Below are 15,209 nucleotides of genomic sequence, written 5' to 3' on the forward strand. Positions count from 1 at the left end.
TAATTTTTAAAAGTCACTGAACAAATGTTGATCAGTATAAGGAGAATAGCCTACAGTTCAATTCTTCGCCTTTGTTACAGGCCCCACCCTGTATTATGCGTCGAAGGCACTGAATGAAAGTCACTACATAATTATGAACGCGTCTTGTGCGTTGAAGGCACTGGGTGAAAGCAACGAAATCTTTAGTTGCCTCTTTTATTTCGCACGTGCAAAGTACGGAGACGGTTGGTATATCACAGCACCCATATCCAAGGAAACCCTAAAAGCTTTAACCGGAATGAGGTACCTTCTAAAACGATGTGATTCAATGCTCTTTGCTGAGGTGTTCCCCATGCGCTACTTCAAGAAACAGGTTTTAGGGTTTTCAAAGGTCGGCAACGCATAAGTGGCTCCCCCGATGCAAAGAGCATTAAATCACTACGTCGGCAACACGCAAGTCTGGATTTTCAGGCGTCGATAAGCTACGGTGACTGCTTACAACCAGGTCAGCCATCCTTTTTTGTTACCAATGTGTGGCACAAAAAATCTAATCCATAGACAATATTCTTTAGTCTAGACCTTCGTCATAATGACAATTGATATTTGTTAAAAAAAACTTAAATCTAACTTGTCAAAACATGGCCGAAAAGCAGGGCAGCTCAGGCGGACACATCAAACCCATCTCACCCGAGGCTCTTCATCCGTGCTCCAAAAAAAAATTTCCAGAAAAAGGTGACATCCTAAGATTGAAAAAATGCGACATACCTCCAGACCCGGAACCGATACTACCGACCCCGTGCCAAATACAGATTAGGGAGCAGAAGTTAAAAGCAGGGGTGATATTCTGTCCAAAACCCCCGCCGGAACCACATCCACCCGTACCTGAATGTGAGGCTATCTGTATAGAAAAAGTTAAAAACCCTCCCATTTCCGTCCCACTAAAAGAAGTGCTACCCAAATGTCCTGTGCAGAGAGTAGAAACTGGATTCGCAAGATGTAATAAGATAAGAGACGCCACAGCCGCTCACGAGGACCCACCGTGGCCTGGCTGCCCTCCCGAACCACCCCCCATACCCCCTAAGTTACCCACACCTTGTGAAATACAGACAAAAGAACAGGCCGAAGCGAGGTGCAAAGCAAAGTATGCACATTATTATCCACCACCTAAAAAGCACTGAAGAAATAATATTTTGAAAAAAAAAAAACCCTATTGGTAGGTAACCGAGAATGTCTGATTCTCAAATAAATATTGGACTAAACGCCCTAACAAGGGTTTTTTATATTGCAAATATGCCTGAAGAAAAGAAAGTGATACACGATGATAATCTTGAGGACGATATTGAAGAACTGAAAAAGGAATTACACCAAAAAATGGAGAATTTAAAAGAAGTTGACCATGGAACCGACTACACCGTTGTACAAGAATACTTGAATAATAAACAAATTACCAGAAAATAAAGCAATTACGAATTATTTGTCTTTCTTATTTATGACTACCATGTAAGTAATCAAACTTGTAATGTCTGTAATTAGGTTTTCCCCTCACTAGCTCGGAAACACATGTTTTGTCCTTTAATACCAGCGGGTAAAAACGCATTTTATCCACTAGTGGGTAAAGTAATTTGACCTTGAATAAAGTCAAATTAACTGCTTTAAAATTTATAAAAGTAGGTGAATCTAGTAATAAAGATGATTTACCACCTGTGGAACTACTGGAAGCAGTGATAAACGCATTTTTTGCGTTGTAGTTTCCTCGCTATTAGTGAGGGGAAATTAGGTTTTTTTATGTACATATATGTGATATATGTAGGTATTACACCGATTAGCGAACCTTATCACATTAGTCTGCGCAGCGCGACCTTTCTTGCCCGCCAAATATCATTTTACATTCAAAACTTGAAACCCACACTTTTTGTTGTGTACTTAACACAGCAAAAGGAGTATACAAGTTTCTTATGGGTTGACAACGCGCATATTGAGTTGCAGGCGTTCATAGGTTACGGTGACCGCTTTTCATGAGGCGGACCGTATGCTTGTTTGCTACCGACGGGGTATATAAAAAAACAAGGAGCTAATTTTTGATTTCAACTGCACTATCATTGCGTATAACATTCTATTCTATTCAACTACCTAGTAGCCTTAAGGTACAGCGGGGCAAATATCGACTGGGGGGCAATTGTAACTAATCCAATTTTTTCATGTTTTACAATGTTTTCATTATTAAATAGAGTGTCAACCGTGTCAATAGTGTAATAATGGAAAAAAGAGTCAGTTGCAATTGCCCCCCAGTCGATATTTGCCCCGCTGTACCTTACCTTATTCTTGTAAGGCAAATTGAAAACGAGTGGTCACTACCATAAGATTCCCGTGTATGCCTTAGCTTGTTTATCAAAAATAGCACTTCACCATTTTCCACAGATCGAGAAATGGAAATTAAAAATCATCTACAGTATGCAGCACACGCTGCAAAGAGGGTGCTGTGAAGGGTGTTTAAGTAAAAGGTAAGAACAAATTTGTTGCAACAATTTTATTCACAATAACAATACCTCCATACAAAATACAACATAAATATACATTTACATAAAACTCTTCCAAGCAAGCAAACTGACTAGACTTGCATCATTAAAATTAGAAAAATACCTACATTGGTTGAAATATTACATAACAATAATAAATATACGGTATCATTTAAATTTCAATAGCAATAAATACAGAATAATATAAATTTTTACTAATATGAAGTAAACATTTTGGCACATTTTTACTATATAATAAATATTTTATGGGGCCACATTTTTCACAGTCCGACACTTAAACACATACTTCTGTAATAATTAAGGCACATACCCATTAGGTACATATCATTATTAGTCAATAAAATATTCATAATTATTATTTACAATAAAATCTCAGGCATTTGCGAAAAGCGATCAAAAAACTAGAATCATCTAAAATTCACTTTTAAAATTTAGAATATTTTTAAGTTTGAAAATATCCATGGCATTCAAAATATTAAAATGCTAAAGTGCTTAAAATTTAAAATAACATTACAAGCTACGCTGTCCGTTAAAATCTTTTGCAAAATCTTCCAAAAAACCCGGGCCGGGTTCAAAAAAGGGTAACACAAACCCTTTGAAAGGGTAAGCCGAGTGCGGTTACCACACCGCACCGGTGGAGGGTGATCCAAGTATAAAAGTACAAAATATCATTTTCTCTGAGGCGGCTGCATCGGGGGCTGATGGAAGGGGTGGTACTGCCTTGAGAGTATGCTCTCCTGAAAATAAAATACGGCTTATCTGCATAGGTTCTTTTACAAGAGAGAAATAAGTTACATGACTCATGAGAGATTATTATTATTATTTTTTTTTTTCTTCAGACACAATAGTTACATTGATATTACAGTTTACAAAATACCGCCAAACTGCAAAACAGTTTGTTGGCAGTTATGTTTGCTCTTGATTGATTACTGAGTAGGTACAAGTTGTGTCAAGTTATACATAATATCATGCAATGTTTAAATCATCATTAATAGCTATACTAACTAAGCATGCAACGTTAATTGTTTAAATTAATTCTAATTTTACGCTATAGGTACTGAATGACGCCTTCAGGGCCAGCAAAGATAGGTCCAATTATTATAGATTAGATATATGTTACGGATGAAAAAGGGACCCCGACCTCCCTATTAGTCATCAAATCATTCCAGCTCCCTACAAGTCATTCCGGCGCAAAACTACCCAACTCACTCGAACCTTTCTCCCATTGAATTGCGATGGATAATCTTTGCACCAGTTAGGTGTTTTTGTCAATACTTTAGACACAGTAATACAAAAACACATGCGAAATATACAATGAAAGCATCAGTCAACATAATCACCCCCTTCCCCCCGCGTCATTCCAGGCGCAAAGGTGCCCAACACGCTCCCAGCATTACCATGTTAAATCGCGATGGACGACCTCTGCACCCTACGTAGCCGAATGGCACAAACGCTCACAAAACGAAACGCTCGTAGATATCTATCTCTATCGCTCTTGCGTATTGGCGGCACAGCCAGACTACCTTTCGCGGCGTTTCGTTTTCGTGTCGCGTCGCAGAAATGACATTCAGCTACGTCACCAGGGTGGCTAGCCGAATGGCACAATCGCTCACGAAACGCTCACGAAACGAAGCGCTAGTAGATATCTATCTCTATCGCGCTTATCGCGGCCAGGCCCCGTAGCCGAATGGCATTTCTCCGACGCCAAACGAAAGCGATACGCCGCTGGCTCTGTCGCGCCAATACGCAAGCGCGATAGAGATAGATATCTACTAGCGCTTCGTTTCGTGAGCGTTTCGTGAGCGTTTGTGCCATTCGGCTAGCCACCCTGGAATGACCCGGAGCGGGAATCCGGGCCCCTGTTCCTCAAACGGTTGATACATTGGTTTCTAGTAGACACTTACCACGTTGTTAGGCAGCTGCTGTGATCTGTTCATCTGCCGCTCTTGCAAAATGATAAGATTCGCAGCGCTGTGAAAAAAGTTCAATTTTAACAAACACGACTCAAAAGCAAACTTAAAACTCTTAGAACAAATTAATTTATTGTCATAGAAAATAATTTAATTTGTATTTTTATTAGACACATTACTTTTTACAGACACAGACACAAATAATAAATAAAATAGTAGTGTGTCTACTAAAAATACAAATTAAAATATTTTCTATGAGAATAAATTAATTTGTTCTAAGAATTAGCACGGCAGCGCCATCTCTCTTCGCTAACTCGTAATCACATGGGGTTGATTCAGTTAGGAGGTCGAACTAGTTTCGGTTCTACTTCAGAGATGGCCGTGGGGGCGCCATAAGCCTTCGGTAATTGTGTCATATACTTGAAAATTTCGACCCTTGCCACCGTGTCCGAATGGCCGAGTGGTTTAGGCATCCGTCGCGATAACGGAGGACGTTGGTTCGAATCCAGCTTTGAACACTTGGAGGCCTTGGTCACTTTTTCTTTGTATATGACATTTATTTCAGATCAAACTTAAAACATGAGACAGTTTACATTATTAAACCTAAGATTAAGTATACAACATCCCATCTAGTTCAACCATTTCCGCCGGCTGTAACTTTTACCAGACACTTGAAAATCTCTCTAACTTTGTCCTAATTTTTCAAGCTATACGGCACGCGGAAATGACCAGGAAATGATGATATCAGTTCCTTACAGTATTTTCTAACACATGTATAAAAATCAGCCTTGATTGAAGGAAACTTAGGTTTTAAAGAAAAAAGCCTTGTAGCAAAAAAAATGGCATACCAGTCGAATAAATATGCAGACATTAAACGTACTAACTCCCATCCCAAAATATAATCCTTGAGAAAATTAGGAAGGTCAGTGGCCCGTTTCTCGAAGCTACAAGTTACAATTTACAAGTGGTAGTCACTGTCTAATAGGTATGACAGGTTGAAGAGAGTCTTCTGCTTGTAAATTGTAATGTTCAGCTTTGAGACATGGACCACTGTACACTGGTGGCTTAGTCTATAATGCCTTCTGACTAGGCTTGTGTCGTTCACGAACTATGAACTGTTAGGAATAAAATCCCATCAATGACCGAAATGAACTGAATCTTTCCGTGCTCTGTGAATCGGTCTTTGCTCATTTAGTTCAGTATAGGATCGGCGAGCGCGAGCGGTTCGGAACGAGAGTTTGCTGCGCCAACCGGGAGAGCTACTTAGCAGAGCAACACAAAAACGTCAAGTTTTCATAGTAAGCTTCGGTTACTTACAACCTTTCGGCCCGGAATGTTATTTATTATCTGTGGACTATTCGTATCATTTTGACACTATTCGTTCCCATTCGTTCTGATCTTTTCGACCGCAGTGGTCGCTGGTCTGGCTGAACTAAATGAGCAAAAGACCTAAAAGAGCGAACTAGTTCGTGGGAGCGATTGAACGAGATCGGAGCGCTCCGATCAACGAACGAAACGGCACAAGCCTACTTCTGACGCATCTCATGCGAACTAGACAAACGATTTGGTGCAAAGTTACCCAAGTGGACAAAGTCAAACGACATTTCCTTACGTGTCCATCGCCTCCTGAGAGAGGCCTAAAGCCTCCTGCATCTCATGTGAGGTACTCTGGAGAAAATCGCGGTCGCAATATTTGCCGAGACCCTGGTCTGTCAAAACCTGAAACAATATAAGAATTATTTTAACTTTTCTGTTTTTCAGTTTTGTGTAATATCGTCACTACTTTGAAAAAAACTTGTATCTTCGTCTGTCAATGAAAAGAAAATTGTAGTAAGTATGTATGGAATGCATATAGACTTACTGTGTTTTAACTTTGAGGAGAAGCATGAGATACGAGATTTTTTCAAAGTAGTGACGATATTTGTGTTACAAAATACGAGTACGTCATACTCCACGGCAGCGCCACCTTAGCTTTGATGAACATAAGTATATGGGAGAATATCTATACAAACCCCCTTATTCATAAACGTACTCTAAAGTTCTCAATCCGATAAAGTTCGTTTGTCCTTTTCCACTGATACGTCGGAAAGGGACAAACGAACTTTATCGGCTTGATAACTTTAAAATACGTTTATGAATATCACGGAAAAACTGTTTTTAATATAAGTCTAATTCTAGACTAGTTAAAAAAATATCTAAAATTAGGGATTTCGTAAGCTAGGTCAATATAAAATTGTTATAGAATTATTTGAAGCCATATATGTGCCTGTACCATATACAGTAATTGGTATTTTATGGTGGCGCTGCTGGGGACTATGCTCTACAGCAGAACCACAATGTATTAGAGAGCACACAACGAAACTAGTAATATAGATATTTTTTTAACTAGTCTAGAATGTTATAGACTTTGTATAGATATTCTCCCATATACTTATGTTCATCAAAGCTAAGGTGGCGCTGCCGTGGCACTACTTAAATAGAAATGAACGCCCAATATAAAGAAAATTTCACGAATTCCACATCAGGGACAATAGCGATCAAATATATGAATGAGGCGCGTTCCTACGCACACTGTCTAAGCTCGTGTCAGACGAACGCGTACCATGCTCGTATGAGTGAGATAAGATAGGTCGACTGGCGTTTTTGGCAGGCGGCAACTGTGAGGTGACCGAGAGGGGGTGGGCGGCACTTCCAACGGGAAGCGGGAGTGGCCACACTGTACGATAATACTCTTTATTACTTACAAGCTCTTATTTACTTTCACTTGTCCCGTTGTCTGTAATCAAATCTTGAAAATTAAATTTGACCCACTTCCCAGGCCCCGTAGCCGAATGGCATTTCTCCGACGCCAAACGAAAGCGATACGCCGCTGGCTCTGTCGCGCCAATACGCAAGCGCGATAGAGATAGATATCTACTAGCGCTTCGTTTCGTGAGCGTTTCGTGAGCGATTGTGCCATTCGGCTAGCCACCCAGTTTCCGATTGAGCTGATATTTTGCACAGACACATATGTAAATCACGTGACAATGCAATATTATGGTATCACTAGCTTTTACCCGCGGCTTCGCCCGCGTAATAAAAGTATTCTTATTGAAACGTTTACAAAAAATAAGATTTTCATTTGGATCCGTAGATTTCTTTGTAGGTACATCTGTCCGCGATTATTTCGATTAAGGTAAAGCGGGGCAATTCTCGACTGGGGGGGACGGGGGACATTGTAACTGATCTATTTGCTGTACGGTCAGCCAAGAAAGTGGTTTCCCACTTTTCGACTCTATTGATCGAAAAGTGGTAAACCACTTTTTTGGCTGACTGTACCTTACACATATTACTATTGTTTTAAAAGAAATTCTTGCAATGATTGTAGAATTGTTACACAGCGACCACAGCGTAGTAGGTACGAATATGTATGTATTTTACCTATATAAATATTTATACTGGGGAAACTTCATACAACCCACATAGCCAGTATCTCGATGCTATGGTCGGTAGGGTAAAAAGTACTTCCTTGCATTATCGCTTACAATTTTTTCCATTTTGCTTATACTTATTGCAAACGTAAACATATAAAAGGCAAGCAAACAACGATCTTCTTACAGCACATTGAATGTAATAGTTATTACGGATGCAGGATACTCGCCGATGCCTACTTACTAATCCCTTCCCACTGAGCCACCTGCATTTTACACTGCCTAGATATCGATTGCCGACCGATTATTCCGACCCCAATCCCTATTCTTATCCCCGTCCCTATCTCTATCCTTGTCCTCGTCCCCGTCCCCGTCCCGTCCCGTCCCGTCCCTGCCCCCGTCCCTCCCCTATCCCTATCCCCGTCCCCTATTCCTATCCCTATTTCTATCCCTATCCCTAACCCTAACCCTAACCCTATCCCTATCCCTAACCCTATCCCTAAACCTATCCCGTCCCCGTCCCCGTCCCCGTCCCCGTCCCCGTCCCCGTCCCCGTCCCCGTCCCCGTCCCTGTCCCTGTCCCTGTCCTTGCCCCTGTCAAATTATCATGCTAGGAGGTGAACTTTGAAAAATCCTTTCTTAGTGCTCCTCTAAGGAACTTCCGTGTCAATTTGAAATCTCTTGAACCAGAAGTAAAGATGAAAACTAAAGCTATACTTATGGCTATTTTGGATATTTTAACCCCATTTCACAACAACAGGGGAGAAAATCTCTTTTCCACGTCATTAGATTTTAAAATCGTTGTATTTATCGTGATCAGCGACCTGATAAACCATAAAAACGATACCCATATTGTGTTTTTGACTTTACCCCCTTTGCACCCAGTTAGGGGTCAAATTTTCAAAAACCTGAAACATGTACTTAGTCATATTAGTTAGGAATCCTCCTGTGAAGTTTCAAATAAAATAGTCAAACTAATCTTGTTTCCCCATACAAACTTTGAACCCCAATTTCACCCTTTTAAGAGGAGAATTTTGAAAAATCCTTTCTTAGTGCTCCTCTACACCAAATAAGGAACCTATGTGCCAAATTTGAAATCTCTAGGACCAGCGGTTTCGGCTGTGTGTTGATATATTATGTCAGTTAGTCAGTCAGTCAGTTTCTTCTTTTATATATTTTTTGATATTTAAACCCCATTGCACTACACCAGGGGAGAAGGTATTTCACTTCCGCCTCGTTAGATTTTAAAAACGTTGTATTTATCGTGATCAGCGACCCAATAAACCGTAAAAACGATACCCATATTAGTTTTTTGACTTTATCACCCCCTTTTCACCCTTTTAGGGGTTAAATTTTCAAAAAACCTGAAACACGTCTTTAGTCATATATTTTTAGGATCCCTCCTGTGAAGTTTCGAATAAAACAGTGAAACTAACATTGTTTCCCCATACAAACTTTGAACCCCCATTTGACCCCCTTAGGAGGCGAATTTTGAATAATCCTTTATTAGTGCTCCTCTACAGGAACCTACGTGCCAAATTTGACATCTCTAGGACCAGCGGTTTCGGCTGTGCGTTGATATGTCAGTCAGTCAGTCAATATCTTCTTTTATATATTTTTTTGATATTTAAACCCCATTGCACCACATCAGGGGAGAAGGTATTTCACTTCCGCCTCGTTAGATTTTAAAAACGTTGTATTTATCGTGATCAGCTACCCGATAAACCATAAAAACGATACCCATATTGATTTTTTGACTTTATCACCCCCTTTTCACCATTTTAGGGGTTAAATTTTCAAAAAAGCTGAAACACGTATTCAGTCATATGTCATAAGGAATCTTCCTGAGAAGTTTCGAATAAAATAGGCAAACTAATCTTGTTTCCCCATACAAACTTTGAACCCCCATTTGACCCCCTTAGGAGGTGAATTTTGAAAATTCCTTTCTTAGTGCTCCTTTACCCTATATAAGAAACCTACGTGCCAAATTTGAAATCTCTAGGACCAGGGGTTTCGGCTGTGCGTTGATATGTCAGTCAGTCAGTCAATATCTTCTTTTATATATTTTTTTGATATTTAAACCCCATTGCACCACATCAGGGGAGAAGGTATTTCACTTCCGCCTCGTTAGATTTTAAAAACGTTGTATTTATCGTGATCAGCGACCCGATAAACCATAAAAACGATACCCATATTGATTTTTTGACTTTATCACCCCTTTTCACCATTTTAGGGGTTAAATTTTCAAAAAACCTGAAACACGTATTCAGTCATATGTCATAAGGAATCTTCCTGAGAAGTTTCGAATAAAATAGGCAAACTAATCTTGTTTCCCCATACAAACTTTGAACCCCCATTTGACCCCCTTAGGAGGTGAATTTTGAAAATTCCTTTCTTAGTGCTCCTTTACCCTATATAAGAAACCTACGTGCCAAATTTGAAATCTCTAGGACCAGGGGTTTCGGCTGTGCGTTGATATGTCAGTCAGTCAGCTTCTTCTTTTATATAATATTTAGATGGAGCTGATCTGATGATGGATCAGAAAGGTGACTCTGTAATAAGGAACTCTGTAATTAAATGCCGCCGTATCCCCAGAGAAACATCTCGGAGAACAGTAGATGACTGTTGAAAGAAAAGTACAGTCGGCGATAAAAGCTTGTTTTTCTTTTTAGGGTTCCGTACCAAAAAGGTACAAAAGGAACCCTTATGGTGCGACTCTGTCCGTCTGTCACATTTCTAAATATCTCGAGAACTACTTACGCTATCGACTTGAAATTTGGAATAGTTATGAACATTGTTAACCTCTACAAAATTAAAGGATTATTTTTTTTATTTATTAATATTAACTATACAAAATGGCCTTCATATTTGAAAGGGGGGCAAATTGTAAATGTCAAGTAACTAGGTCAAGTGGGGTATCGTTAGAAAGAGCTCAAATTTTATATATCAAAACTATTTTTTATAATTTTTTTGTTGTGGAAAAAAAAAGAATTATGAAGGAAAACGTAAAAAAAATACCGTCCCCCCCCCCCTTATCTCCGAAGTTTACCAACATAAATTTACGAAATTTTCACCAAACATGGCTATTATAATGAACATTACAGGAAAAATAAAATTAGTATGAATAGGAACGTTTGACCACGATCACACCTGATGGTGAGTGATGATGCGGTCTACAGTGCCAAAAGTGTAATTTTAGCGAATGTTATTTTATTTTAATACTGTGATTAGGTACTGGATGCGGATGGCAATGGACCGACAAGCGTAGAGGAATGGAGAGGAGGCCTATGTCCGAAGACGGGCGCTTTAAAGGCTGCTATAGATAGATAGATAGGTACAAAAGTGTGAAAAGATGTAACATTTGGAGCCCTAAAATACTTACACGAGCAATAAGCGTCTCCGCCGGGTTCTCCACACAATAAGGCACGTTGTTGTTCGGGCTCGACCTTTGGTCATGATCTGGAATGTTACAAACAACCACTATGTTACACATGTTGTCTGGACTCGATCGCCTGCAACCATTTCATTACATGGCGCGATAATCAAAATTGATGCTACCTCCAAAAAAATCCAAGATATAATCTGACTAAATAGAGTAAAAATTAAAAAGTGGCAACATCGTAGTGTCGTCCCGTTTTCTCACATATATTGATTTGAAACAGATGACATTGCAGTGTTGCCACTTTCTAATATCTAGTCTTTTTGGTCAGGTTGTAAGTTGGTAGGTTTTTTTGTCAGCCTCGATGATGAAAATTTTGATGAAAATATCATTTTAAACGTCAAACTTCGATGGCATTATGATGTTTACCCCTTGCAACATCCTTGCAAAGGTAGGTCTATTAAAATCAATGGCAACTTTTCTTGGGCTCATTCTAGTCAGCAATAACGATTACCTTGTATCGACATTATCAGATTATTTTTTTTTCTACTCCCGTACTATGCCGTGTTATTCGTGAGTTACAAGGTCGTGCATAGAACTTTAAAACCCTATATAAAAGATGTCAGGACAAGTCTATCTAGTCTATACCCTGAAAACATTTAGTAGCAGTAGCACGATATAGCTGTTACAGTTCAGTAAATACATTGCTACCAACTTAACAAACCAATTCGCAGAGTCGAGACTCCTTCGTTTTCTGCTGCGTTCATTGGCGACGCGTCGAATCGCATTCAAATGTATGAGAACTCGATTCAACTCGGCTCGATTCGTCTTAGTGGCCAGGCTTCAAAGAACCATACCATAGACAGTTTTATTTTCATGTTTGCACTCAAACTGCATATTCAAAATGGTAGGCGGTCCACTAGATAACTAAGATGACTGAAAGTAGGTATTTGTTGATTTATAATTTTCTTTCAAAATAAGTGCTTGGTCGTAGAAAAAGTATTGTATGCAACGGTGTTTAACTGAGTCAAAAAATATTCGTGGCGTCTTTATTAACAATTTTCGGCTTCGCCTCAAATTGTTACCCACGCCACTCACCTTTTTTGACCTCTTTTAACCACCAGTTGCATAAAATACTATATAAATATAAGTACCTATTACCACCACTCCAGGAAAATAAAATAAAATAGAAAGGTAACGTACATTATTGTTTGGATTATTTGTTAAATTTTTGTTAATAATTTTAGTGCAATCGCCACAATAAAACAGTTAAATAGTTATTTGTTATACAAGAGAGCAAAGTTGTATTTTAACGCCGAGTGTGGAATTGAAAAACGAGCAAGTGAAAGGATTCTATATTAGTTGAACCACGAGCGAAGCGAGTGGTTCGAGAATAGAATCCTGAACTTGCGAGTTTTTTTAACACACGAGAAGTGAAATACATTTGCACCCGAGTGTAACACAAAACTTTTCCCCTCACTACACCGTGTTTCACATAACACTAAAAACCTGAAAACCGTTTGTTCAGAATCGAGAGTAGAATCGATTGAACTATATCTTGATGGGGGTAATATTTTTTGTTTTAATTTGTATTATTAGTTATTGTTTACGTGTCCATTCTACAAATAGGTAATACAACATTGTGCATATCATATTGCTAGAGGTTGTATAACTTTTTCAGTATTTATGGGTATTAATACTGGCTGGTTACTTGGACGATTATTTTTTCCGCTACGAGTTTGACGTTGTGCGTCACTTTAATTTTAAAGTTTATCATAAGTCATAACAAATTGAACTCTTACCTAATTACAACCTTGTCATTTAGAATGTTAGGTTTAAATTTGCTTACTACGTCACCTGTCCAATTTGAAGTTTACTGTTTACTGTGACACAGTTTAACGTGCTTTACAGTGACATAGCTGTCTTTTGGTAAACCTTATGTCGTTGCAGTAACGTACACAATTAATCAGTTTTAAGGTTTACGATGGTAGCTAGCAATTATTTTATTGAGTGTAGAGTTAAAAGTCGAGTAGAGCTGCACAGAAAATTAAATATTCAATTTAAAAAAATAATAATCATCAAAAAAATAAAAATCAGTTGGGGTGTCTAAGGTTTTGAGTGATACCGGAAACACGGTGTATAGCGAGGAAACTACAACGCTAAAAATGCGTTTATCACTGCTTCCAGTAGTTCCACGGGTGTTAAATCATCTTTATTACTAGATTCACCTGCTTTTATCAATTTTAAAGCAGTTAATTTGACTTTATTCAAGGTCAAATTACTTTACCCACTAGTGGATAAAATGCGTTTTTACCCGCTGGTATTAAAGGACAAAACACGTGTTTCCGAGCTAGTGAGGGGAAAACACTTTTTGCTGTAAGTAGAATGTAAGTATTAGTACATTTAATAATTAAAATACTTACATTATGACATGAAGCAATAATGAAAATAAATATTGAAAAGGTACAAGACAATAAATTAGAGAGGTAGGTACATAAATTTGCATAGAGAGTGATTCGTTTTTAACAACAAAAACTCACCCAAAGATACCCATCAGACAGCATTAAAACTTTTAGAAGCTTTTGTTTTGACATTTTGACTGGTATCTGTTCAGATATATAATCAGTACCGCCATTTAAACAAAAGATGTGGCGCCATCTAATCAAGAACACATTTTTCTTACGCCGTGGCTTGCGTGGGCGACGGTCGCGCGATGGTCGCGCGACGGCGATGCGACGCATACGAAATCAAACCTTATCGATATGGAAGTAGACGATGCGATGAGACGCGACGGCGACGGTCGCGCGACCGTCGCCCACGCAAGATACGGCGTTAGTGTTTCCGAGGTAAACTTAGACTTTATTTTATTATAAAGAGTTCTTTCAAATTAGTGAGTTTTCGTTGCTAATAAATTGAGATATATAATTATAAATATAGTAGGTAGATATATAATCACAACACACTAAAACTTACGTCGGCCTCTCATCGTCTGGATTAAGTCATTCGAAGTTTTTCTGCGAACATTTCATCTTCCTTAACTACTTGCTTGATTTTAATGTGCCATGATTGAGCTCATTTCAATACAATAAACCACAAAAACAAAGACGAAATAAATTACATAATATTCTTAAGCAATTAAATATCGAATATAAGACATGACAACAACGACAAAGCTAAAGCTAAATATTGCCTTGGTTACTATTTACACTACTAATCAACAATAATTCAAACTAAAAGTATTCTTTATAAATAGTTGCGCCGTAAAGACAATCGTTCACGCGGTTATATAGACGATAAACTACTTACTATAATAGAACCCTTTAGAACTTAAATAATGAATTTATTATAACAGAATAACTTTAGTGAGACATATTTATAATATGGTCACGATTCTATTCACTCACGTTTATTGTATCGCTGGAGCAGACTAGCTACAGACCGGAAAGGATGGACAAACATGGAGGAGGCTTTTACCGCCACAGGCGGTCCTTACATTTAGTGACAATTTTATTGGCAATGAAAAACAAAAAAAAAATATATATAGACATAGTAATCAATAATTTGACCAATGCATGCTTACCAGTTAAAATTATTATTAAATTTATTAAATCATAAGTATATTTAATGTGACATTTGAAAAATATCCAAATGTAAGAATGAAATAAAGCTCTTTTTTTTTATTGGCGACAAGTTTCGAATCATGCGGTGATCCTTCGTCAGACAAGAGTATTCACAGCGGCTACACTTTTTTTTTTTTTAATACTACGTCGGCGGCAAACAAGTATACGGCCCGCCTGATGTAAAACGGTCACCGTAACCTATGGACGCCTGCAACTCAAACAGTGTCACATGCGCGTTGCCACCCCATTAGAAACTTCCGTGCCTTGTTTTAACCCCCGATGTAAAAACAACGGGGTATTATAAGTTTGACGTGTCTGTCTGTCTATCTGTCTGTCTATTTGTTTGTCTGTGTGTGTCTGTCTGTGGCATCGTA

The 15,209-nt window shown here is 38.5% G+C and overlaps 1 protein-coding gene across 5 annotated transcripts in view; it reads right to left on the reverse strand.

The window, feature by feature from the left end:
• Positions 1–2,491: 2,491 nt before the first annotated feature.
• Positions 2,492–15,209, reverse strand: part of LOC125237588 (voltage-dependent calcium channel type D subunit alpha-1-like) — a 124,355-nt gene continuing 111,637 nt past the window's right edge. For 4 of the 5 annotated variants that reach the window (XM_048144723.1, XM_048144724.1, XM_048144722.1 and 1 more), the window contains 5 exons: positions 14,189–14,229; positions 11,219–11,295; positions 6,039–6,145; positions 4,421–4,487; positions 2,492–3,253 (listed from right to left, as the gene is read on the reverse strand). In XM_048144723.1, the coding sequence (XP_048000680.1) occupies positions 3,185–3,253; positions 4,421–4,487; positions 6,039–6,145; positions 11,219–11,295; positions 14,189–14,229 (361 nt within the window). In that variant the 3' untranslated portion in view covers positions 2,492–3,184. Of the gene's footprint in view, positions 3,254–4,420; positions 4,488–6,038; positions 6,146–11,218; positions 11,296–14,188; positions 14,230–15,209 lie in introns of those variants that run through there. The other variant, XR_007178351.1, reaches the window with a different exon arrangement.

Source organism: Leguminivora glycinivorella, chromosome 21 (genome assembly GCF_023078275.1).
Source record: "Leguminivora glycinivorella isolate SPB_JAAS2020 chromosome 21, LegGlyc_1.1, whole genome shotgun sequence".
NCBI classification, from domain to species: Eukaryota; Metazoa; Arthropoda; class Insecta; order Lepidoptera; family Tortricidae; genus Leguminivora; species Leguminivora glycinivorella.